This window comes from Pongo pygmaeus, chromosome 20, assembly GCF_028885625.2.
Source record: "Pongo pygmaeus isolate AG05252 chromosome 20, NHGRI_mPonPyg2-v2.0_pri, whole genome shotgun sequence".
Classification (NCBI taxonomy): domain Eukaryota; kingdom Metazoa; phylum Chordata; class Mammalia; order Primates; family Hominidae; genus Pongo; species Pongo pygmaeus.
The window spans coordinates 49,840,511-49,868,485 of record NC_072393.2 but is presented as its reverse complement, the minus strand read 5'-3'; the positions used below and the strand labels follow the sequence as shown (position 1 = coordinate 49,868,485).

The window sequence follows — 27,975 nt, the reverse complement described above, 5'->3', positions numbered from 1 at the left end:
GGCCATAGTAGTATTTACCTTGGACAAATCAGCCAGATTCGTATTTTAAGTGAGAGAATGGCAATTGGGCATGAGAAATTTCAGAGTGGGAGTAGGAGTGAAGGGAGAGAGCTTAAAAAATTTACATAATCTCAAAATCTGAAACAAACCATTTCATGTCCAAAGTAACACACTTAGAAACAAACCATAATCCGGCATACAACCCCATCCGTGGTCTCACACAATGAATTTCACAATGTCACAGAGTGAAAACACAAAACGCACAGGCATTCTTTCTCTAAAACAAATGCACACTTAACGCCTGCTGTGCCCCTGGAGCTACTATAGGTCCTGGCGCTACCTCGGAGCGCGAAAAACAAAAGCCCCTGTCCTCAGCTCGCACCTAGAGTACCAACCGTGGACCATACGCTGGAGCTCGCCAACTTCTCCTCTCACACGCAGGTTTGAGGCTTTGAGGTCTGCATGCCCGTGCTCTGCCTTCTCCAGCCGAGACTCAAGATTCCACTCGCCTCCTCTAAACACGCAGGACGACCTGAAATCATAGCCTTTAATAGAGCAAGTCAACCAACGGTACAGAGAGTCAAGCTCTCGCGCATGTGCCCTCCGATCATAGGCTACAGAATGGCGGGCGCCGTGGACGTGCTTATTCCGGGTGGACTACATTTCCCAGAAGTCACCGCGCTTGGGTCACCCTCGAGCTCTAGGTCTTTTTCCGGTGTCCGAGCTGCTGTAGCCCCTACATGGTGAGTAGATCGTGTCCAAAGAAAAGAAATCAGCGGAGGCTTCCACAGTCCCTGGTTGGAATGGAACCAGCGGTGAGGATGAGAGGCGCTGAAGACCAGAAGACCCAGGGTGTGAACGGGGCGTGTCATCCCTGGAGTTTCAGTAGAATTTCAGGCCTGTCTGCTTGAGCAGCAGAGGAGGAGATTCTGTGTGCCTCTGAGAGACTGTGTGTGTGTGTGTGTGTGTGTGTGTGTGTGTGTGTTGAATGAACAGGGTTGTGTACGTGTGTGTGCGTTAGACGAATGAACAGGGTTGTGTACCTGTGTGAATTGTCACTGTGACTCCAGGCTGTAGGCTCTGCAGATTCCTCAGCCCTGTCGCCTCACAGACACGGGATCTGCAGCAGGTAAAAGAGAGAAGCCAGATTCATGGAGACATGAAGGATCCCAGCAAGAAAACACAGACTTGATCTTGAGATGAGATTTTTGAAGTTGGCTGCGGCCTCAAGGCAGGCTCTGAGAAGACTCGATAAAGAGTTCTCAGGAATAGGCATCCCTCCTGGATATTTCCCCCTTGGAAGCGCCGAGGAGCCAGCTATATGTTTGTAACCATAGCAATTCTAAAGCTCCAGCCCCAGGAACCTGCTATGAATTAGAGACAGATTCCACCCTAGACATCAGTGACCTTGGCCTCTCGTATTGGGAAGGTCAACACTGTTCCAGTTTCCCTCCTACTTCCATCTGGTTGTGCTCGGTGAAGTAGGTGAGCAGGTATGATCATTGAGGGTATTTTCTAAGTTACTGTGCTATCCAAGAAACCCCAGATGTCTCATGATTGCCTTCTCTTTTCCAGTGCTACACTTCTGTTAAAAAAAAAAAAAAAGATCCTGAAAGAGGAAAGAATTTTTGCTACACTTCTGAAAGCTGAAGTCCAGGTGAGTTTATATTTCCTCATTACTTGTAAAATGCTCTTTAATTTTAAAGACATGAGACCCTTTCTTCTCTTTGGAAATGTCCTGTCTAACAGTGACATATCTGTGAATATGCCATTATAGCCTCCTTTCAAGGCCCTTAAGCCCTTCTCTTCATAATTTATTTAACCTTTTGCCTACTGCGAGCTATTATGTTTCTAATTGTTGACTAAAAACTAGTCTATAATGAACACCATTTTGCAGAGATCTTTGCTTCCTTTTATAGCCATTCCCTGAGGATAAACCCTAGTTCCAAAATTTGAGTCAAATATCAGATATTTACCATGTGCTTGTACTTGTTGGGATACAATGACAAAAAGATATAGTTGCTATCTTCAAATGACTTGGTATCCAGTAAGGAAAATGAAATCGGAATAGGGATAAGAAAGATAGTTGATGTGAAAGGCCACTAGAGAAATTCAGATGACCTGTCTTGGGAGTTCACAGGGAAGAGGCATCATTCTGGCTATAGCAGCATTGTCAGGATATGATAAAACTGTGATAACTCAGTGAAAGAAAATGGATCTTATACCTTAGAGTTTTTATTCTAATGATGTTAAATGCAAAATGACATTAAATGGAACAAGATGTCTTAACAGCTGCTTGTAGGACACTGTGATTAGGAAGATAGATTCAGAAGTAAAATAAACCCATCTATCAGGACTATATAATAGGAAGCAGCTTTGAGACTACCAGTAATGCATACGATATATCAGAGTCTCCGATTTACATTGACATACGTTTCTACAGGCAAACGAATCATAGGGTGGGTTCAGGTAATGGGAACTGATGAAAATAAAGTAAAAGCTTTCAATAAAACACAGCAGCAGTTTTTAGAGCAGCGCTGGTTCTCAAATGTAGGATGCATCAGAATCACCTGCAGGGCTTGTTCAAACACAGTTTGCTGGGCCCCAGCCCCAGAGTTTCTAATTCAGTAGGTCTGAGGTGGAGCACAGAATCTGCATTGGTAACAAGTTCCCAGGGACTATATTTAGAGGACCTTTGTTCTAGAGTATACTAAGCTTTTTCCTCCAGATCAAAAGATATTTAAAAGGTAAGGCAGGGAGGATTTTTTCCCACTTGTTCAGAGAAAAGATTGCTCTGTTAAAAATTCAAAAATCTATCTAACTGTGTCTCAAGACAAAAAGATATAGTTGCTATCCTTAAATGACTTGGTATCCAGAATAAATCAAAATAGGAATAAGTAAGATAGTTGCCTTTTTAAAAAAAGTTTTAATTTTATGAAATATACTTTTAGGAATAGGCAGAAACCCAGGACTATAAAACAAATATTAAGTAAGTTAATATATGGGTTTATATTTTCCATACTTTTTTCAACTTATTGATGTCTGTCAGTTTTTCTCTATATATTGATAAATACATATATTTTATAAATGTAATCATATTTACATTTGCATAATTGTATACATTTGTAACCCAATTCTTTTTTTTTTTTTTTTTAGACGGAGTCTCGCTCCGTCACCAGGCTGGAGTGCAGTGGCGCAATCTCGGCTCACTGCAACCTCCGCTTCCCAGGTTCAAACAATTCTCCTGCCTCAGCCTCCCGAGTAGCTGGGATTACAGGCCCGTGCCACCACGCCCAGCTAATTTTTCTATTTTTAGTAGAGACGAGGTTTCACCATGTTGGTCAGGCTGGTCTCGATCTCGTGACCTAGTGGAACCACCCGCCTCAGCCTCCCAAAGTGCTGGGATTACAGGCATGAGCCACTGTGCCCAGCCCGTAACCCAATTCTTAAACAGCTTTATTAACATATAATTCACATGCCACAAAATTCAGTCATTTAAAGTATACAGTTTAATGTATTTAATATATTCACAGAGTTGTGCAACCATCACCACTGTCAACATGAGAAAATTTCCATAACCTCTAAAAGAAATTCCATACCCACTAGCACTCACTCTGCATTTTCCCCAGCCATAGACAACCATTTATCTACTTTCTGTCTCTATGAATTCACCTCTTCTGGACATTTCATATAAATAGAATTATGTAATAAGTGATGTTTTGTGACTGGCTTCTTTCACTTAGCCTAGTGTTTTCAAAATCCACCTGGGTTGTAGCATATATCAGTACTTTGTTTCTTTTTATTGCTGAATAATATTCCATTGTATGAATATGCCACATTTTAGTTGTTTATTCATCAGTTGATGGACATTTAAGTTGTTTCTACTTTTAGCTATTATGAATAATGCTGCTGTGAACATTTGTGTACAAGTTTTTGTATAGACATATGTTTCTATTTCTCTTAGATATATACTTAGAAGTGGAATGGCTGGGTCATATGCTAACTCTTTTGAGGAACTGCCAGATTGTTATCGAAAGTATCCTTTTACATTCCCCCCAGCGTAAGAGGGTTCCAGTTTCTCCACATTCTTACCAACACCTGTTATTACCTTTCTTTTTATTATTGTCATCCTCATGAGTGTGAGGTGGATATTGTGATTTTGATTTGAATTTCTCTGATGACTCATGGTGTTGAGCATTTTTTCCTTTGTTTATTGGCTGTTTGTACATCTTTGGAGAAATGTCTATTCAAATTCTTTGCCCCCTTTTTAATTGCTGTTTTAAAATTTTGTAACCTAATTTTCTTCACTGGCAATGTATCTTGAATGTTTTTATTCCCTTAAACAGCTTCCTAAACTTAGCATTAAATGGTTGCTTAATATTTCATTATATGGATGTCCTGATACATATTTAATTAATCAGCTGTTGCTGAGCTCAGAATGGTGAGCATGCCTGCTTCTACATGCTGTTCTCCTTTCATAGAGTGATCAGCTCACTTCTTTCCATTCCTCTGAGCCACATGGGAACTTCAGTCTTTATAATTTCAGAGATAGTAACATCTGAGAACGTGGCAGCATCCTCTACTGTGTGGAGCACTGATCACTGCACTATTTCAGACGGACTTGTAAGTGATTGTGATACTGAAAAACCACAGGAGCAGACTCTTTATGATCAACTCTTTAAATTCAAAATACGATCTCTAGAGATTTTTTATCCCTTAATGTGACCCTCTAGAGAGGCCCTGGAGTGTTTGAATTTATGAAGGATTTCTTTGAGATTTATTGATCATTCCATTCTGTTTTCCTTGAAGCATCATTTTCTTGGTCCTTTGGGCGGCTTTCATTTGGCCTTTCTTGTATGGAACCTCTCTGCCACAGGACTGTACTGGAATTTTTCAAAAGCCTCAGCATGCCAAAGTCCCATTTCTTTTTTCATATGCAGATTTTTCCTGCATATTGGAAACAATTGATTTTTTAACCAAAAGTGGCTTATTTCTAAGGTAGGTGCAATTCCTGAACTGGAGCAGGGAGTCCAGTCCTCATAGGTGGAGAGTGTAGTGACAAGAGGATTTATCCAAGTGACTTAGGGAAAACCAGTAAAAGGAAAACTATTGTATATCAATATTCAAAACTCAGAGCCTTGATATTCTAATTTGAGACAACTCAAAGACTTTAGGACTTGGGAGAAAACAAGGCCTCCTCATCGTACTCCAAATATCACTGTATTCATAACTTATCTTATTACATTCTCTAATCTTAGAGAGATTGATTAGCTCTATTATCATTTTTTACTATAAAAGTAATACATTCTCATATAGTAGTTCAGAAAATACAGAAAAACCCAAAGTGAGGAAACAACAACTGTAAACATTTTACTCCAAATCTTTTTGGCTGGGTACGGTGGCTCACACCTGTAATCCCAGCACTTTTGGAGGCGGAGGCAGAAGGATCACTTGAGCCCAGGAGTGCGAGACCAGCCTGGGCAGCATAATGAGAGCTCATCTTTACTAAAAATAAATTGGCCAGGCCTGGTGGTATGCACCTGTAGTCCCAGCTACAGGTCCATGCCACCACCTGAGGCGGGAGCATAGCTTGAGCCCAGGAGGTCGAGGCTGCAGTGAGCCGTGTTTGCACCACCACATTCCAGGCTGAGTGACAGAGTGAGTCCCTGTCTCTCACACACACACAATATATATATAGGTATATCTCCATCCCTCAAGGCATATGCATATATTCATATGTGTTATTTTACCCACCATAACAAAATAACAGTTTGTAATGTAATATTTTTACTCATTATCATCAAATAAAGCTCTGTCATCACTTTTTATTGAAGCATATATCATATACAATAAGGTGCCCACATCTTAGCTATGTATATAATCCAGTGAATTTTTGTATTTGAAAGGATCAGTGTACTCACCACCCAGATGAAGACACAGAAGATTTCTGTGCCCTGCTTTAGAGGATTTTTCTGTGTCCTGTCCCAGGTAGAATCCACTGTTCTCCCAAGGAGTAAGTGCTATTCTGACTCCTGTCACTCAAGATAAGATTTGTCTGTTCTTGAACTTCATATAAATGGAATCTCTTGTATCTCCCTTTTTTCATCCAAACTGGTACTTCTGGAATTCACCCATGTTGTTTTGGAAATCAACAGGGCTTTTTTTCAATTGTTATATAATCTTCCTTTATATGACCACACCACAATTTGTTTATTCATTCTCATGATGATAGGTTTGTAGGTTCCCCAAGTTTCCCTCGCTCTCTGTGTTTCACAGAGTGCCTTGATCTCTCTGTGGCCTGTTCAGCTGCGTGTTTTCCCTGCAGGTTTGAACCCAAGCCAAGGCCTTGAACATTCCCAGGCACTAGTGAAGTTGTGTGGGTTATGGCCTGAAACACTGGAAGATCAAAATGTGTTGCACAACACATAGAAGCTAGCTGTGATTCTGAGCCAAATTTCTTTTTATTTTATTATTATTACACTGTAAGTTTTAGGGTACATGTGCACAATGTGCAGGTTAGTTACCTATGTATACCTGTGCCATGCTGGTGTGCTGCACTCATTAACTCGTCATTTAGCATTAGGTATATCTCCTAATGCTATCCCTCCCCCCTCCCCCCACCCCACAACAGTCCCCAGAGTGTGATGTTCCCCTTCCTGTGTCCATGTGTTCTCATTGTTCAATTCCACCTATGAGTGAGAACATGCGGTAGTGAGCCAAATTTCTTAAGCCCTCTTATAAATTTCATAACCCAGCCTATTTATTGTGGATATACCTAAGTAGATGGGTCTTCATTAAAATTAAGAACATCTATTTATAATAAGACATGATTAAGAAAGTGAATAAGAAGACACAGGCAACTCTTTCCTCCTCTCTCTCTCTCTGTCTCTCTCTCTCCCTCTCCCTTCCTCCCTCCCTCCCTCCCTCTCCTCCTCCACCCTCCTTTTTATGTCTGTATACACACACAAAAGACTTGTGTTCAAAATACATTTATAAATTCCTAGAAATCAATAGGAAAATGACAAATCAAATTAAAAAATGAGGAAAAGAGTTGAATGACCCAAGAGTATATCAAAATAGATAATATCATATGAAAAGGTGTTCCCATCATTATCAGGAAAATGTAAATAAAAATCACTATGAGATACCACTACACATGCACCAGAATAGCTAAAGTTAAAATGTCTGACAACACGAAGTATTGGCAAGTTTGAGGAGCAACTGGACCTTATATACATTGCAGTTGGATAAACTAGATAAACCACGTCCTCTCTTAGGTATATACCCAAGAAAAACAAGAATATATGTCCACACAAAGACTTGTAAAGGATGTTCATAGAAGTTTTATTCATAGTAGTCAAATACCAGAAACAACCTTATTTTGTCCAGCTGAACATTCAGCTGGAGTCACCTCAAAAGCAGTGGCAGGGGAATTCCCTAAAGGAACTGCCCCAAACCATCCCAAGATGGGGCTGTTGGGATTCCAAAGAAAGAAACAGCAATGCCAGGGTGACCAATTCAAAGTGTTTATTAGCAGAACTTATGTACATAGGGGAGCTGCAGTGTATCCTCACAATGGACACCAAGACAAGAGATGCTAAAGTTAGTGGGTGAAAGTTTGAGGAGAAAGAGGATTTGCATAGTATTAAAGTATTACCCTCCCAAGATATTTATTAACTACAAATGGGAAGGTAGTAATGTACAGAAGGAAAACACAGGAGAAAACACTTTAACCAAGTGATGAAGGTTAATGTCACCAGTAATAAAACATCAATATCATGCACCCTTGGACATGATGATGAAATGTGAAGGACACAGCATCATTACTGTGCCACTGCCAAGAACGCATGCCTCATTTCAGTTATAAAAACACATCATACAAACCCAGTGGAGGGACATTTGACAGAATAAATTATTGGTACTCTTCCAAATTGAAAGGACATGAAGATAGGTATGACAGGCAGAGGTTAGGTGGCCCCATGATTCCCACCTCCTGGAGTCCACAGCCTTGTTTAGTCCTCTCCCCTGGAGTATGAGCAGGGATGGTGACTTGCTTCTAATCAGTGGAAAATGGCAAAGGTCAAGAGATGTCACTCCTCTGATTAGGTTAATTTATATGGCAAAAGTGATGGGGCAAATGGTATTTCTGGTTCTAGCTCCTTGAGGAATCTCCCATTACTGGGTATATACCCAAAGGATTCTAAATCATTCTACTATAAAGACACATGTACATGTATGTTTACTGCAGCACTATTTACAATAGCAGACTTGGAACCAACCCAAATGCCCATCAGTGATAGACTGGATAAAGAAAATATGGCACATATACACCATGGAATACTATGCAACCATAAAAAAGAATGAGATCATGTCCTTTGCAAGGACATGGATGAAGCTGGAAGCCATCATTCTCAGCAAACTAATGCAGAAACAGAAAACCAAACATCACATGTTCTCACTCATAAGTGGGAGTTGAACAATGAGAACACATGGCACAGGGAAAGGAACAACACACACTGGAGCCTGTCAGGGAGTGGGGGGGCAAGGGGAGGGAGAGCACTGGACAAATTACCTAATGCATGTGGGGCTTAAAACCTAAATGTCAGATTGATAGGTACAGCAAACCACCATGACACATATATACCTATGTAAAAAACCTACACATCTGCACATGTATCCCAGAACTTAAAGTAAAATAAAAATTAATTAATTAATTTTAAAGAAAAAGAAACCAATAATCCAATTTAAAAATGGGCAAGGACTTGAATAGACTTTTTTCCAAAGATGACACACAAATGGTTAAGTGGTACCTGAAAAGCACATCAGACAAATGCAAATGAAACCACAATGAGATGTTACCACAATACCTGTTAGGATGACTATTATAAAAAGAAAATAGATAAGTGGGCCGGGCGCGGTGGCTCACGCCTGTAATCCCAGCACTTTGGGAGGCCGAGGCGGACGGATCACGAGGTCAGGAGATCGAGACCACGGTGAAACCCCGTCTCTACTAAAAGTACAAAAAAAATTACCCGGGCACAGTGGCGGGCGCCTGTAGTCCCAGCTACTCGGGAGGCTGAGGCAGGAGAATGGCGTGAACCCGGGAGGCGGAGCTTGCAGTGAGCCGAGATCGCACCACTGCACTCCAGCCTGGGCGACAGAGCAAGACTCTGTCTCAAAAAAAAAAAAAAAAAAAAAAGAAAGAAAGAAAATAGATAAGTGTTGGTGAGGATGTAGAGGAAAGGGAACATTTGTACACTGTTGGTGGCAATATCAGTTGGTATAGCCATTATGTAAAACTGTATGAAGGTTCCTTAAAATAATAAAAATAAACTTACCATATGAAAAAAAAAGTGACGGGATGTCTCTACTGTGATTATGTTATACCATATAAGACTCATAGCAGATTGGACTTCTTTTGTGGGCTTGATGAAGTAAGTGGCAATGTTGGAGAAGCCTATCTTGCAAAGGAACTGCAGGTGGCCTCCAGAACCTGAGGGCAGCCTCCAGCCAACAGTCAGCAAAAAGGTGAGGCCCTCAGTCATATGGCCACAGGGAAATGAATTCTGCCTACAATCTGAATGAACCTGGAAATGAATTCTTCCCCAGTTGAACTCCAGAGGAGAACACAGCCCAGGTAACACCTCGTTTGCAGCCTGTGAGACCAGCCGGAGGAGAGCACCCAGCTAAACTCCATGTCCATGGAAACTGTGAGATTTTATCTATCTATCTGTCTATCTATCTATCTATCTATCTATCTATCTATCTATCTACCTACCTATCTATGTTGTTTTAAGCTAAATTCGTGGTAATTGGTTATGGTAGCAACTGAAAATTAATGCAGTAAGAAAGTCTAAGGAGATCGGAAGAGACTAAAGAGAAAGAACAGCTAAATGCAATGTAGATTAATATGTGGGATCCTGGAAAAGAAAAAGGACATTAATGGGAAAACATATTTGAATAAGATGTGCAAATTTTTCATATTGTACCAATGTTAATTTCCTGGTTTTGATAATTATCCTTTGGTTATGTAAGATAAACGCTAGAATGAAGGGTATGTGAGAACCCTCTGTACTACTCTTGCAACTTTTCTCTAAGTCTAAAATAAGTGGAAATTAAAAGTTAAAACAAAAAAAAAAAGGAAAATTTTATCTATCCCAAGATCACAAAGATATTTTTCTGTTTCTTCCTCCAGAAGCTTTATTGTTTGTTTTCACACTTAGACCTACGATCCATCTTGAATTTATGTCTGTGTATGTAGTGGGATGAAGTTCAAAATCATTTTTTTCATATAGATATCCAAGTGCACTGGCACCGTTTGTTAAAAACACTGGCCTTCTCTTAAGCTGCAGTCAGACTTTTACTGTAAAGCATGGGACCATATATGTGCAGGAGTCTTTGGACTTTTCTGTTGGTCCTCTTTGTCAATCTTTGTGCCAGCACCTCCATTTTGATTCCTGTAGCTTTATATCTTGATAATCTGGTAATATAAGTTGAAGAACAACTTTGTTCTTCAAAATCACCTTGTCTATTCCAGGTTCTTTGCATTGCTCTATAATTTTAGAATGAGTTAATTAATTTTCTCAAAACAAACAAAACACCTTGCTGACATTTTATTGGCAGTACATTGAATCAGTAGATAAATTTAGAGAGAATTATCTCAAAATTGAGTCTTACAGTTCATGAACATGGAATACATTTCCATTTATTGAATTCATCTTTAATTTCTTTCCTTTAGGTTTTGTTGTTTCCGAAAGGTCTTGCACATCTGTTAAATCTATTCCAAAGTGTTTTACATTTTTTATGTTTTTACAAACTGTTCAGGTTTTAAAAATTTTATTTTTCAGTAGCTTTGCTTTAATATAATTGTGTTATACTTTGACCCTTTATTCAACAATAAATTAATGTAATTTAAAGCTTGTGGAATTAAAAAATATTTTTATGTACATAATCATGTAATCTACACTATCTGCAAATAAAGATCATTTTACTTCCTTCCATTTATACCTTTTTTTTCCTTATGATATTGAATAGGTCTTCTACTACAAAATTGAAAAGACATGTAAGAGTAGACAACCTTACCTTGTTCCTGAAATCAGAAAGACAGTGGTCCATATTATGTGTAATGATCCCTTTATGTATAATGGTAGTTGTAGTTTTTATTCCTTAGGTCCCCTTTATCAGATTAAAGAAGTTCCCCTCTAGTCCTGGTTTGCTGAGAATTTTTATCATGATTAATGTTGTATATTGTTAAATGGATTATTTCTAATGAAATAATTGAATGGTTTTCTCCTTTATTACTTAACATTGAAAGATTACATTGATTTTTTAAAAATTAAACTTATACTTGATTGAGGTTATGGTAAAAAATTAAATTAAATGGCCTTTGAATTTCTAAAATAAAGCTCTCTTGGTCAATATGTTACTGGTTTCTCTTTGCTAATATTTGGTTTAATATGCTTGCGTCTGTGTTCATGAAACAGATATATTGTAATTTTCCTTTTATGTAATATCCTCATCTAGTTTTGATATCACAGTTATTCTGGCCTTATGACATAGTTCTTTTTTTCTATTTTCTAGAACAAGTTGAGTTTGATTGACATTTTTAGTTTCTTAAATGTTTAGGAGAATTTGCTACTGAATCCTCTTGGCCTGACATTATTTTTTTGAGAAGATCCTTTATACAGATTTAATTTCTTTAATAAATAAAACAATATTTAGATTTTCAATTTCTTATATCAGTTCAAATTGTGTTTTCAAGGAATTTTAAAATTTCATCTACATTTTCAAGTTTATTAGAAAGTTATAAAGTTGTTCATACAATTCTGATTTTAATGTCTGTAAAATATGTAGTGATATCTTCTTTTATATTCCTGATATTGGCAATTTTTTCTTGATCAGTGTAACTAGAAGTTTATTATTCTTATTAATCTCTTCCATGAAATAGCTTTGGTTTTATTGATTTTTCTTTCTTGTATATCTGGGTTTTTTATGTTATTGGTTACTTTTGGTATGTTATACTTTCTATAGTTTTAGTTTGCTTTTCCTTTTCAAGCTTCTTGATGCATATCACTGATTTTCAACCTTTCTGTTTTAATAAAACATATATTTAAAGCTTATTTCTTCATAAGCATTGGTTTACCTGCATCTCACAAGCTTTGATATATCTTACTTTCACCATCATTTAACTCAAAATATTTTCTAGCTTCCGTTGATTTATTATTTGACCAGTAACTATTTAGAAGTATGCCTTTTACACAGGCACATCTCATTTTATTGCATGTTGCTTTATTGCACTTTGCAAATATTGCAATTTTTACAAATTGAGATTTGTGGTAACCCTGCAATGAGCAAGTATATTGTCTCTGGTTTTCAACAGCATGTGCTCATTCTGTGTCTCTTTGTCACATTGTTGTAATTCTAGCAATATTTAAAACTTTTCCATTATTTTTATGATGATCTGTGATCAGGGTCCTTGGTGTTACTGTTGTAATTGCTTTGGGACACCATGAGCCACACCCGTATAAGATGGTGAACTGAATGAATATATGTTATGTGTCTTCTGACTGCTCCACCGACCAGCTATTCCTGTCTCTCTTCCTCTCTTTGTGCCTCCCTATTTCCTGAAACACAACAATATTGAAATCAGGCCAGTTAGTAGCCCTACAATGGCCTCTAAGTGTTCAAATGAAAGGAAGAGTCCTCTGTTTCTCACTTTTAATCAAAAGCTAGAAGTGATTAAGCTTAGTCAGGAAGGCATGTCAAAAGCCAAGACGGGCCAAAAGCTTGACCTCTTGTGCCAAACAGTTAGCCTAGTTGTGAATGCAAAGGAAAAGTTCTTGAAGGAATTTCTGAAAAATTTTTTCTCTGGGTATAAAATTCAGAGTTCTCAGTTTTTTTCTTTCAGCACTTTAAAGATATAAATTCCATTCTTTAGGCTACTATAGTTTCTGTTGAGGAGTCAACCATTTTTCTTACTGTTTTCTTATAGCTGACAGTTTTTTTTTTTAACTATGTGGTTTTAAGTTATGTTTTTCAATGTTGTTTTTCAGCAGTTTGACTATGATATCTCTAGGTGTGAATTTCCTCATTGTATTTTGATTAGGTTTGACAAGTTTTTTTATTTATATATCAAGATATTTCCTGAGATTTGGAATGTTTTTGTTCATTATTTCTTTAAATAATTTTTCTGTCCCATTCTCTCTTACTTTCTTCTAGATGTTCAGTGTCACATTTTCACTGTTTCTTGCATTTTTCTTTTCAATTGTGTTCTCTTTTTTTTCCTCTCTGCATAAGATTATTGTTAATTTGAGGCTCAGTGCAGTGCCTCATACCTGTAATTCCAGCTACTTGGGAAGCTGAGGTGTGAGGATCACTTGAGCCCAGCAATTTGAGGCTGCAGTGAGCTATGATCATACCACTGCACTCCAGCCTGGGTGACAGAACCAGAATCTCTAAAATAATAATAATAAACATAGAGGATTTTTTGAAAGAAAGATTATTGTAAATTTGACTTAATGTTGCATAATAAGCTCTTTTTTTGAGACGGGGTCTCACTATGTCGCCCAGGCTGGAGTGCAGTGGCACAATCTCAGCTCACTGCAACCTCCACTTCCCCAGTTCAAGTGATTCTTCTGCCTCAGCCTTCCAAGTAGCTGGGATTACAGGCGGGTGCCACCACACCTGGCTAATTTTTGTATTTCCAATAGTGATGGGATCTCACCATGTTGTCCAGGATGGTCTCGAACTCCTGACCTCAAATGATCCACCCGCCTTGACATCCCAAAGTGCTGGGATTACGGGCATGAGCCACCGCCCCCAGCCCAATAAGCTCTTAATTAATTTTATAATTCTAAAATATTCATATGATTGTCTTTTCAGATCTGATACTCTATTGATTTACTCCATTTTGCAATCCATTTTGCTCCTCTTTTCCTTTCTTTTCTTTAGCATGTTAATCATATTATCAAGCCCTTGTCTGCTAGCTCCCATATCTGGATTCTTTGTGAGTCAATTTCTGTTGAGATTTTTTTTCTCCTGCTCATTAGTGACTTTTTCCTGTTTTTTTCATGTTTAACAGTTATCATGTGTTAGCATAATCTGTTATATATTATAGAGACTCTGGATTACGTTATCTTCCTTTAATGAGTCTACTTCAGGGTTTTTCACCCTTGACACTATTGACATATTTGGCTAGCTAATTCTTTGTTTTAGAGACTTTCATGTGCATTGTACATTGTTTAGCAGCATCCCTGGTCTCTTCCCAGTAGATACCTTAACACTTCTGCCTACATTATGACAACCAAATGTGTCTCCAGACATTGTCAAATGTTCTCTTAAGAACAAATTCACTGCCTGTTCAGAACCAGTGATCTACACAATAGTTTTTAATATCTACCTTATTTTCCATTATGTGACTACACAGTCATTTATTTAATTAATTACCCATCTATGTATCTTTAGATTTTTCTCCAGCTTTTTTCATTACAACTAATATGTATCATCACATTCCTTTATACGTCTTCGAGCACATTTTATAATTATTTCCTTTGGATGGAGTCTCAGAAATGGCCTTTCATGGTTAAGTTCTTCTTATGCAGAGATTTGCTTACATGTCTTAATGCCCTTGATTTTCACAAGTCTACAGGACACCATGAGAATGCATTTTGCCCTACAGCCTCACTAATACATGGTACATCATCAACCTTTTAAATGTGACAACTAAATACCTGTAAAATGACCGTATCTTATTGCTTAGAAACATCTCTTCAGTAAAGTTACATATCTTTTGGCAGGTGATGCCTTGATTACCTAGCTTTGGCTTCTCTGAACTCTGCTTCTCTGGTAGAGGAAACCTGAAGAGAACTAGCATTTCTAAAACCATGGCCCAGGTGAGTTGATGTCTCTTTTGCTTTTCTGACATATTGTGATTTTTTAATTCATGTAATATTTTCATTTTTTATCCTGAAACGTCCTATCTCAGAAAGCTATCTCTTGGAACCTATTTCACATTCCTCCCATTCCAGTGAAGGATGATGTCCTCCTCATTTGCCCTCCTTTTTTGAACTGATTTTCAGTTATTTTCAAATAATTCATCCATCTTCTGTGTGTTCAGTCTTCTCTCAAGAGCAGTGTTAGAGCAGTGAAAGAGTGAAGTACCTTGAAATAGTTGAGCTGCCCTTGTCAGGTTCATGGTTTCGTGGCATAGGAACAATGGTCCTATTTGACTACAGGAGTGGAAACTTTCTCCACAGCTCCCTTATCTCCACAGTTAAATAAGGGAAAACTTGGTTATGAGTGGTCTCAGTCTGTTTGAGATGAGATCTCAACTTTGAAACGCATTTAGGTTTGAGTGAAGATGGTATTATCACTTACCTAGAGAGAGATTAGGGATCTAGCTAAGGGATCACTGAGAAATGAAAACAATTCCAGGGTCTCATTTTGTAGTGGAAGAGAAATTGACAGTCCTGAGGGAATCAAGGTTGTTCTGGATCATTCTGCATTACTGTGTTCCAACTCAGGAACAGATCTATAAAGGGTTGTAGAAAGGAAAATCAACTAGAATGATATGTGGTAGATGATATTGAACTGTGGGGAAGAGGTTGGGATTTGTGTCCAACATACATGCCATATTAATATAATACTTTATACAATAATGTTATTTTTAATAATAGTGCCTTAATACCTTAAGAAAGATGAAATCTAATAAGAGGTTGCTTGTCACTTTATTCTTTTTTTTTTTCTTTGAGATGGAGTCTCACTCTGTCACCCAGGATAGAGTACAGTGGCGCTATCTTGGCTCACTGCAACCTCTGCTGCCCGGGTTCAAGCGATTCTCCTGCCTCAGCCTCCCAAGTAGCCAGGATTACAGGAGCCTGCCACCATGCCCAGCTAATTTTTGTATTTTTAGTAGAGATGGGGTTTCACCATGTTGGCCAGGCTGGTCTCGAATTCCTAACTTCAAGTGATCTGCCCACCTCAGCCTTTCAAAGTGCTGGGATTACAGGCATGAGCCACAATGCCCAGCCTATTTTTAATTTTTTTTTTTTTTTTTAGAGATGCGGTCTTGCTTTCTTGCCCAAGCTGCTGTGCAGTTTTGTTATCAAGGTTTACTGCAGCCTCAAACTCCTGGGCTCAAGTGATCCTCCCACCTCGGCCTCCCAAAGTGCTGAGATTACAGGCATAAGCCACTACACTTGGCCATTTTTTCATTCTTTTAACTGAATTTTGAAGAGCAGAAGTTTTTAATTTTTCAAAGTGATAATACCATTTTACATTCCCACCAACAGTGTATGAGAGTTCCATTTCTGGATGAAATCCAGTTTATCAGCTTTTTCTTTTCTTTACAGATTGTACTTTTTCTTTAGGGATTGTACTGTTAGTGTTGTATCTAAGAAATCTTTGCCTCACCCCAAGCTTATGTAGATTTTTATACTGTGTTTTCTCATAGAAGATCTATAGTTTTAGGTTTTATGTTTATCTCCATGAGCCATTTTAAGTTAATCTTGGCATATGGTAAAAGGTATAGATCATTTATTTTGCATATAGATATCCAGTTGTTCCTACACCATTTTTTTAAAAGATGGTCCTTTATCCACTGAATTGCCTTTGGTCACTTGTTTAAAGCCAGTTGTCTAGATATGTGTAGGTCTATTTCTCAACTCTGTTCCATTGACTTATTTGTCTACATTTATGCAAACACCACATACTCTTTATTATTGTAGTATTATGTTAAGCTTTCCAATTAGTAGGGTTGATCCTCCAGCTTTGCTCTTCTTCAGTGTTCTCTAGGTTATTCTAGATCCTTTGTGTTTTCATCTGAATTTTAGAATCAGCTTGTCTATTTTTACAAAAGCTCTGCTGAGATTTTTTTTTTTTTTTTTTTTTTTGAGACAGAGTTTCGCTCTTGTTGCCCAGGCTGGAGTGCAATGTTGCGATCTTGGCTCACTGCAACCTCCGCTTCCCAGGTTCAAGCGATTCTCTTGCCTCAGCCTCCTGAGAAGCTGGGATTACAGGCATGCGCTACCACACCTGGCTAATTTTGTATTTTTTAGTAGAGACAGGGTTTCTCCATGTTGGTCAGGCTGGTCTCGAACTCCCAACCTCAGGTGATCCGCCCGCCTCACCCTCCCAAAGTGCTGGGATTACAGGGGTGAGCTATCGCACCCGGCCTCTGCTGGGATTTTGACTGAGATTATGTTGAATCTGTGGATTTGTTTGCAAAGGTAAGAGTCATCTGACTGATGAACATATTATAGCTTTCTACTTATTTAGATCTTTTAAGTTTTTTCTCAGTAATTATTTGTAGTTATGAAAGTATTAGTATTGTACATCTTTTGTTAGGTTGATTCCTAAGAATTTTATATTTTTCATTTGATATTCAGTATTTTTGATTTTAATTTCCACCAATTGTTGCTAATTAAAATGCCATTTATGTTTAACATATTGAGCTTGTATCTTCTCAGCTTGCTAACTCACTTGATAGTTTTAATGAACTTTTATTAGATTCTATTAGATTTTCTATATAGACAATCATGTTACCTGTGAATAAAGAGATTTTTACTTCTTTTTCAATCTGGATGCTTTTTATTTCTTCTTCTTGCCTGAGTTGCACTGGCTAGAACCGCTAGTACAATGTTGAATAGAAGTGGTGAGAGTAGATACCCTTGCTATATTCCTGATTTGGGGAAGAAAGCATTCAGCCTTTCACTATCAAATGTGATGTTAGCTATGGGTTTTTTATAGATGTCATTCACTTGGTTAAGGATGTTCCCTTCTTTTCTTCTTTCACCACGGATATCAGCAGTGGATGTTGGCTTTTGTCAGATGCCTTTTCTGCATCTATTGATATGTTCATACGGTTTTTCTTTTGTAGTTTGTGAATATGGTGCATTACCTTGATTGATTTTTAAATATGAGACAGGCTTGGATTGAGCCTTGGTCATAATAGAGTTCCCTTTCTTATATATTGTTAGATTTGATGTGCTAAAACTTTGTTTGGAATCGTTGCGTCTGTGTCCATGATGGATATTGGTGTGTATTTTCTTGTTCTCAGTGGAATCCAGTGGGCTTTGCTTAGGTTCCCACTGCGTGTGCCATAGCCTAGAAATTGTCTCCTTACAGTGAACTAGTGTGACTGTAGGTTTCACCTCATTTGTTACTTGTCTTTCAGGTATCATTGCCCAGTGTTTTCTGTCCTGAAAACCATGGTTTAATATATTTTGTTCAGGTTTTCACTTATTTCATACAAGAAGGTAAATTCAATCCCTGTTATTCCATCTTGGCTGGAAAAGATTTTATAATACAATTGGGGGAGGGGGTAGTTATCAATTCATTTTTTTTGTATTCCTTGAAGAGAAAAGCTGTAAGAACTTGCATTTATTAATATTATATGGCTTAGGTACATAGAAGGTATTGTGCTTATATATACTATTTAATTTGGAAAGTTTGGTTACTTCATTTATTTTCATATATTTGGATTTTTGTCTAATATTACTAAAGAAATTTTGTGTGCTCCAACAGGATTCTTTAAGATTGTGTGGGCACTCTACTTAAGACATGCTAATTTATTTACTCTTACCTAACCGTGTCATCATCTTGTAACTCCAGACTACTACTTTTTACATATTGCCCCTTTATTGCAATTTGATGTTCCATCTTGAAAAGTTTTCTTTACTTTTACAAATAATACACAGGTTTGTCATTTCAGGTGCCATTGACATTCAGCGATGTTGCCATAGACTTCTCTCAGGAGGAGTGGGAATATTTAAACTCAGATCAGAGGGATTTGTACAGAGATGTGATGTTGGAGAATTATACTAACTTGGTCTCATTGGGTAAGAATATCTGCACAAAATGGTGTACAATATGCTCTCTAGAATATCAGCCTTCTCTGTTGTATATTTTATGGTCTATGCCAAGAAACCAGCTACATTTCTGCTCCATATTCTCAAAGTTCATTAGGTGGAAATGTGCATATTTGAAGTTGGTTAGGTGGAATGGGCACCCCCATTCAGCACCTGAATCTTCACTGTTCTTCACTTGCCTTTATGCCTGCCTCTGCACTGTCCTATAATTACTTCTTTTTCTAAATGACTAGAGGTTTGAATTCTGGTATTTTTCTGCAAAGACACTGTCAGCAAAAAGAAATTTTAAATTATATGTGTGTTCAGAATGTCTGTAAATACTTTAATTGCTGATCTTCCTACATAAAAAACATGCTTTTCTCTTTACTACAAAAGAGCCTCCATAATTTTTATAGTAGTAGAATGAATTAAGATTATTCTCTTTTTTACTGTTATCTTTATAGTTCTAGCAGTGGGCCTGTTGGCTTCCAGTGATCTGATAGATTCCATGCAGAAGGGGCAGTCTTTGTTCTGTTTTTGGAAGATACGTGACCATTCTCTCCTCCCATCTGGGACTTTAATTACACCTATGTTAGACCTTTTGAGCATATCCCACAACTTTATCATGTCCTTATCTGCTTTTCTCCTCTCCTTCCCCTCTATTTTTCATATGATGGAGTTTGAATGTTTCCTGTTGATCTGTATTCCAGCTCACTTACTCTGTTTTCTAAAGAGGGGTTTTTCATGTTAGATATTGTCTTTTTCAGTTCCAGAAATTCAATTTAATTCTCTTTTATAACTTCCAAATACTTGTTGAAATCTTCATTCTTTTATTTGCTTTCCTTTTATTACTAAATTTTCATCTGTTTTCTTGGAAGATTTTAATCATAGTTAATTTTTTAATTCTTTCATGCTTCATTTTTTGTATCATCTGGGGGTCTGCTTCTCTATTGTTTCTTTCTTTTAATCTTGTTATTCGTCATTTGTTAATGCCTCTTCAAGTTACTAGTAGTTGTGTTTGTATGCTGGACATTGCATATAAAATAACTGAAGAGGTTTCAGATGATGGTAACTTCCACCAGAGAATATTTATATTTTCCTCTATTAGTCTGATAGAATGCAGGCTGATGACTGTAATACAACCAGGAATTAAAACGGGTCACTGCTGGTTTTCAGTTTGATAATGCTCAGCTACCTCTTTGTAATCACTGTTCTTTTAACTCATGCTGTACTTAGAATCAGTGAGTTTTTTCAGGGGAAAAGTAGTTGTAGAGCCTTAAGGCCAACTTACCACTCCTGGCTGGTGGAAAAGGAACTATCCCATAACTACCCTTGGTGACTTTCAGGTATTGTTCTGCCTACTCCTATATGGTGGTGCTTTCCTTTGCCTCATTAGTTTGCTCACATGTAAATTCATATCAGTACTCAGCCAGAGCCTCCAGGGGATCCCTCTACAAATCTCTAGAACTCTCTCTTTCTACACAGCTCTCTACTCTCTGGTAGTATATCTTGCAAATTCTGTATACCTTACTGTCCCCGTACTCTGTGTTCTGCCTTCTCTGCTTGGGCATACTGCTGGCCTTTGCTTTAGCTCCCTTCCCTGTGTTTTCTTTTGGAAATTCTTTAGGCAGTCAGCTGTAGCACTTGTTAGGTTCACCTCATTTGTTTCCCTATTCTGCACTCCTTACTGCCCTGTATCTGAAAGCTCTTGTTTCCTATATTTGGTTAGTTTATGTCTAGTTATTTAAAGTAAAAGGGGAAATCTGATCCCTCTTAATGTTTCATAACTAAAAGCACAAGTTATTTACTGTTATCTTTAAAAGCTTCTTTGCATTTTAGTACAAGAGGTTCCAGATTCGCCTTGTATCTTCCCTCCCTGAACTAGGAATTAGCTGTTTCTCCAAAGCACCCTAGTTCACATTAACGGGAAATAGTATATAGAGACTGAAGCCTGGCCAACAGAGAGTTAACTAATTGTGACCAGCTGTTTGTGGGGAAAAATATTTTAAATTTTTTTTCTATTTTTTTCATGGAAATTGGTCTGTTTAGATTTTCCATCTCTTCTGGAGTCTATTTGTTGTTATTGTTTTACTTTTATTTTGAAATAATTTTAGAGTTACAGACAAGTTACAAATGTGGTACCATAGGTTCCTATAATGATAACATCTTACATAACCATGGTACATTTATGCAAACTAACAAGTTAACATTGTTAACAAAACTATAGGCAAACTATTAGCAAAACTATAGATTTTATTGAGTTGTACCAGTTTTTCCACTGTCTTTTTTTCTATTCCATGATTCAATCCAGGATATCACATTGCATTTAGTCATCATGTGTTTTAGTTTCCTCCTACCTGTGACAGTTTCTTTGTCTTTCCTTGTCCTTTCTGGCCTTGATACTTTTTGAAGAGTACTAGTCAGGTATTTTGAAAAGTGCCCGACAATTTGGGTTTGTTGAATTTTTTATGATTAAACTGGGATTATCGGCTTTGGGGAAGAATACCAGAGAAGTACCTTTCTTATCATATCGTATTAGAAATACATGATATCAGCATGATTTATTGCTGGGGTAGTAACCTTATAAATTTGTTTACAGTGATGTCCGTCATTTTTCTTCACTGTAAAGTTATTATTTTTCCCTTTTCATATTCTGTTTGCTAGAAGCCAGCCAGTAAGTCTAGCTGGTGTCACTTTTGATAAATTTTATTTTCAGGAAGATTCATCATTTCATGCACATTTGAAATATGTCAGCACAGTTGTATGATTTTTTTAACATTCTTTATTTTTTTATTGATGGTCATTTCCCCCTTGTCATTATATTTGGATTTCCCCCCCATCTTTTATTCCTTAGGTATAAAGGAAATAATGGTTTGTATGTGTTAATTCTACTGTTTTATTTAAATTTTGCTTGTATTATATTTTCCTTTTCTGCAGTCCATTATTCTTTTCCTAATGTCTCCCTAATTTTTATTTATATTTATTCATTTATTTATTTATTTATTTTTGAGACAGAATCTCACTCTGTCACCCAGGCTAGAGTACAGTGGCGCAATCTCAGCTCACTGCAACCTCTGCCTCCTGGGTTCAAATGATTCTTGTGCCTCAGCTTCCCAAGGAGCTAGGACTATAGGCGTGTGCCACCACACCTGGCTAATTTTTGTAATTTTAGATTTCCCATTGTTGGCCAGGTTGGTCTTGAACTCCTGGCCTCAAACAATCTGCCTGCTTCAGCCTCCCAAAGTGCTGGGATTACAGGCATGAGCCATTGAGCCTGTCTGTTTTCCCTAATTTTTAAATGAAATGCTTCATTTATTCATTTTAATTCTTTTATTTTTAATTAGATGTAAGCATGTTAATCTTTGAGTTTGCCTCAGTGCATTATAACTGAAAGCCATAGATTCTGATATGTAGTATCTCCATTATCACTGTCTTCAAGAAATTCTACAGTTTCAGTTTGTATTTTGTCTTTGACCTAACAGTAGTTGTTGAGTACTTTCTGTTTATAAATAGGAAGTGTTTTGGCTGTGTGATATTGCTACTTATCCTTTATTGCATTGGCTCAGAGGATAACATCTGTATTATTTTGACTTTTTAAATTTATACTTTTTTCACAGAATTCCACTTGTTTTCAATACTTGACCCATTTAGCATATTAGATTTCAAAGGCTGCTCCCTCACACAGATTATCAATCTTCAGCCTACATCCAATATATTCTTTGTTGCAAACTACTAGGCACTCAGTTTCCTAGACTCTTGCCCCATTTTTTACTTTATTTTTCCCAATATCCCTAGGTTTATTTGCTTTGACTTTGATAAGCCTTTCAATATATTAATTCGTGCAATTCCTGAAAAATTGCTGAGATGCATTTCTGTAGAATTCAAGAATGATCCACCTTGGCTTTAAATGAATAGAAGGGAGAATTTGGGAAAGGCATTGAAGAGAAACACAACAGACTGAACATGTGTAGAATTAAAAGAAGTAAAACCTTCAACCTTACAGGCATTATTTGTAGATTTAAAAAAAAACATTATTTAAAACATTACTGAAAAAGTTAATGCAACATGTGATTACTTTGATTGAGACAGAAACAGAAAAGCATGGCTATGCAAAGGAAAGAATGAACACCAGTGGTAGAGGCATGTATATTTTTAAGGGGATAGGTTATTGCAGAATGGCCACATATCAGCCTTTTCCACTTATATTCTTGACTGAGCTATTTTGGAAGTGCATTTTTCTCACCTATAAAGTAAATGTGAGGTAAAAGATTAATAAGGAGTGAGAGATTGGAGTCAGGGAGAGATACTTGATAATTTTTACATAATTTTCAGAAATGAAATGGTTATTTTACTCAGCTCTCTTTTCCAATGACCTTTATTTTCATCCAGTTTACATTTTTAACTCAACGTTTTATTCTACAATGAATTATGCAATACTAACCAATGGTAGGGACTTGTTTTTCAATGGGAGTTGAAAGGAGATTTGCATCTATTCTATGTTTTAGGGTAACAAAATAAGTAGTAAAACAAATGAGATTTAGTAAATATGTAATTGAGAGAAGCAGCATAAAGGCAAATAATTGGGAAATGGAATATAGACTTAAAAATATGAATTTACTTAAAGTTAGCCAATTATTTAAAGAAGCCACTTAAGAGGATTTCTGAAAGGTGGAACATCTATGTAACACCCCAGGAGATGGGAAAGATTTGTGGTGTGTTCTCACAGCTGAAAAGATGCAATGTGGTACAATATGGGGAGCAGATATCAAGGGCTTGAAATGAATTTGTGTGGATAAGACAGGGCCTTTTATTCATGGTTATGTGTTTGGTTTTCATTCTAAGATAAAGCCAAACCACTGACAAAATTATATAGAGAGCAATATGATAATGTTAGGAGTAGAGATATTCAGGACGTACTCCTGTGCATTCTGATCCACTCAGTCTGAGTGGATATTTAAAAGGTAGTGTATGTAAAATGCTCCTGTGGTAATTCTGATTTGCAACTAAATATGAGAACTAGTTACTTTCTCTTTGCCTACTCATAAATCTTACATCCTTCTGTGCACTTTCAAAATTTTCTGAGCCCTTCTTGCCTTTTAAAAATTGCATCGCAGTATTTTAGAATTTTCTAAACTCTTTTACTACTAACAGATACACTTTTTAGCTTATCACTATTTTTAATATAGATGTCCTCTCCCTACCCCGTTATTGGAAAATAGCATTTGTTTGTTTTTTCATTTTCTTCCAGACTTTGATTTCACTACTGAAAGTGACAAGTTATCTTCAGAAAAAAGAAATTATGAAGTAAATGCATACCATCAGGAGACATGGAAAAGAAATAAAACCTTCAACCTTATGAGGTTTATTTTCAGAAATGACCCACAGTACACAATTGAATTTGGGAGACAACAGAGACCTAAAGTAGGATGTTTTAGTCAAATGATATTCAAAAAACATAAATCCCTTCCTCTACATAAGAGAAATAACACAAGAGAGAAATCATATGAGTGTAAGGAATATAAGAAGGGCTTTAGAAAATATTCACACCTTACTGAACATCTGAGAGACCATACTGGTGTGAGACCCTATGAATGTAATGAATGTGGAAAAGCATTTGTAGTTTTCCAGCATTTTATTAGACATCGAAAAATCCACACTGATTTGAAACCCTATGAATGCAATGGATGTGAGAAGGCCTTTAGGTTTTATTCACAGCTTATTCAGCATCAGATAATTCATACTGGTATGAAACCCTATGAATGTAAGCAATGTGGGAAGGCTTTTAGACGTCATTCTCACCTTACAGAACATCAGAAAATTCATATTGGCTTGAAACCCTTTGAATGTAAGGAATGTGGGGAAACGTTTAGATTATATCGACATTTGTGTCTGCATCAGAAAATTCATCATGGTGTGAAACCCTACAAATGTAAAGAATGCGGAAAGGCTTTTGGTCATCGTTCAAGTCTTTACCAACATAAGAAAATTCATTCTGGTGAGAAACCATATAAATGTGAACAATGTGAAAAGGCCTTTGTTCGCAGCTATCTACTTGTTGAACATCAAAGAAGTCATACTGGTGAGAAACCTCATGAATGCATGGAATGTGGAAAGGCTTTTAGTAGGGGCTCAAGCCTTCTTAAACATAAGAGAATTCATAGTAGTGAGAAACTCTATGATTGTAAGGATTGCGGAAAGGCCTTTTGTAGAGGCTCTCAACTTACACAGCATCAGAGAATTCATACTGGTGAGAAGCCACATGCATGTAAAAAATGTGGGAAGACTTTTAAGCTTCATTCATACCTTATTCAACATCAGATAATTCATACTGATTTGAAGCCATATGAATGTAAGCAATGTGGGAAAGCCTTCAGTCGTGTTGGAGACCTTAAGACACATCAATCAATTCATGCTGGGGAGAAACCCTATGAATGTAAGGAATGTGGAAAAACCTTTAGACTTAATTCTCAACTAATTTATCATCAGACAATTCATACTGGTTTGAGACCCTATATATGTAAAGAATGTAAGAAGGCCTTTCGTTCTATCTCAGGTCTTTCTCAACATAAGAGAATTCATACTGGTGAAAAACCCTATGAATGTAAAGAATGTGGTAAGGCCTTTAATCGTAGTGATCAACTTACTCAACATCAGAGAATTCATACTAATGTGAAACCACACAAATGCAAAGAATGTGGTAAGGCCTTTAGTCATTGCTATCAACTTAGTCAACATCAAAGATTTCACCATGGTGAGAGACTCTTAATGTAATGAGAGGGAAAGCCTTTCACCATGGCACATTTTTACTGTTGTCACTATTATGATGCTATAGTGAAGATTAAACTAGTTAATATAGAATATAAATACTTGGAAAGGCATCTGGCACATAGTATTTGCTTACTAATTACATTATTTTTATGATAATTGTTAGAATTACTAAAAATAAATTTTATAGAAGGAAGACCCTATAAGTGTGATATTTTGAAAATGTTCTATCATCACTTCATATAATTTATTCTGGACAAAATCCTGTAGAATATATTAAATGAGAAATTTTTAAATTCAGAATTCATACCCCTGAAGATTAATGCTGGAATAAATACTGTGTATTTATTGAATAATGAAAGGATAGCTGTTGAAAATTAGAGAGTTGTTTAAATAAATTTTTTCACAAATCGTATAATACAGATAACATACATTTTGCATCCTCTACAATTAAAATAAATTAGAAATGAACAGTTAGGTAGCCGAAAGACAGATATTAACTTGGAAAAGTTTTCCCCAAGTTTATGAGAATGTTAAGATTTACATACTTACAGAAAAGGTAACTGTTTACAGTGGTGCAGTGAAGACTTGTTTGCACTTCACCTAGTTTCAGTACATCTGATGTCTCTCTTTTTTATGTGTATACTAACACATATATACACACAAATACATATATACCCATGCATGTCTCATGTCTATGTATATACACAGATGCATATATATATCATACTTATTACATATGAATATATATATTACATACATCATTTTTCCTGTTTCTTGAGTGAATTTTTTAGGTATCATTCACCTCTAAAAAAAGGCAACATACAACTGCTAGGATCAAAGATAATCTTCTAGATATCTACTAAACCATTGTCACAAAAAAATTAACAGTAACCCTATAATGTCTTAAAATATTCACTCCATTTGCAAATTTCTCCAATTTTTAAAATAATGTCTTTTAGCACTGGCTTTTTCACAAGCCAAGAACCAAACTAATCTCATATATTTTACATGATTATGGCTTATTAAGTCTCTTAGTCAAGAGCCTACCCTTCATCATTTTGTGACATAGACTTTTTGAAGACTTTAGATTTGACCTAAATAGTGTTGCACATCCTGTGTTTGTCTTATTGTTTCTGGAGGTGTGATTAACTTGTTTCTTTGTCCTCTATATTTACTGTGACCTGGAGGTTATGATTAGAGGCTTGATTGGGTTTCAGATTAAACATTTTTAAAAGACTACTTCATAGATAGTATCGTGCACTTAATACTGTAAAATATCAGGTGGCCTACAAGTGAAACTATGTTTTATCCCTTGATTCATGTATTGACCACCAGCTCCTTCCATTGTATGGGTGAATTTTTTCTTTGCAATTGAATAAGTAATCCATGGAAAGTCATGCTGGAAATTTATTTTTTGTGTGTGTGTGTTGTCTTTTCTTTTTTTTTTTTTATTAAGTATTTATTGATCATTCTTGGGTGTTTCTCGGAGAGGGGGATATGGCAGGGTCATAGGATAATAGTGGAGAGAAGGTCAGGAGATAAACACATGAACAAAGGTCTCTGGTTTTCCTAGGCAGAGGTCCCTGTGGCCTTCTGCAGTGTTTGTGTCCCTGGGTACTTGAGATTAGGGAGTGGTGATGACTTTTAAAGAGCATGCTGCCTTCAAGCATCTGTTTAACAAAGCACATCTTGCACCGTCCTTAATCCATTTAACCCTGAGTTGACACAGCACATGTTTCAGAGAGCAAGGGGCTGGGGGAAAGGCCATAGATCAACAGCATCCCAAGGCAGAAGAATTTCTCCTCCCAGACAGGGCGGCCAGGCAGAGGCACTCCTCACTTCTCAGACCAGGCGGCCGGGCAGAGGCATTCCTCACTTCCCAGATGGGGCGGCCGGATAGAGGCGCTCCTCACTTCCCAGACGGAGCGGCCGGGCAGAGGAGCTTCCTCACATCCCAGACGGGGTGACCGGGCAGAGGCGCTCCTCACTTCCCAGAGGGGCGGCCGGGCAGAGGCACTCCTCACATCCCAGACGATGGGCGGCCGGGCAGAGACGCTCCTCACTTCCTATATGGGATGGCGGCAGGGCAGAGGCACTCCTCACTTCCCAGACGGGGCAGCTGGGCAGAGGGGCTCCTCACATCCCAGACGATGGGCGGCCAGGCAGAGACTCTCCTCACTTCCTAGACGGGGTGGCTGCCGGGCAGAGGCTGTAATCTTAGCACTTTAGGAGGCCAAGGCAGGCGGCTGGGAGGTGGAGGTTGTAGTGAGCCGAGATCACGCCACTGCACTCCAGCCTGAGCAACATTGAGCATTGAGTGAGCGAGACTCCGTCTGCAACCCCAGCACCTCCGGAGGCCGAG

General features: G+C 37.4%; 1 protein-coding gene across 19 annotated transcripts; it reads left to right on the top strand.

Moving 5' to 3' along the window:
- The first annotated feature begins 689 nt into the window (after positions 1-689).
- ZNF404 (zinc finger protein 404) lies at positions 690-27,023 on the top strand. 19 transcript variants are annotated; one of them, XM_063658063.1, is made up of 7 exons: positions 690-743; positions 1,576-1,657; positions 9,610-9,710; positions 14,796-14,891; positions 18,173-18,254; positions 18,696-18,836; positions 24,094-27,023. In XM_063658063.1, the coding sequence occupies exons 4-7, from the start codon at positions 14,883-14,885 to the stop codon at positions 25,614-25,616; spliced, it is 1,755 nt and encodes a 584-aa protein (XP_063514133.1). In that variant the 5' UTR covers positions 690-743; positions 1,576-1,657; positions 9,610-9,710; positions 14,796-14,882; the 3' UTR covers positions 25,617-27,023. The 19 variants fall into 19 exon arrangements, 18 of the variants coding, with proteins under 18 accessions (XP_063514133.1, XP_063514144.1, XP_054319479.2 ...); XM_063658071.1 differs by lacking the exon at positions 18,173-18,254 and adding an exon at positions 3,965-4,036 and having other exon boundaries at positions 696-743; positions 4,491-9,710; positions 18,710-18,836; XM_063658062.1 differs by having other exon boundaries at positions 696-1,493.
- Positions 27,024-27,975: the final 952 nt, after the last annotated feature.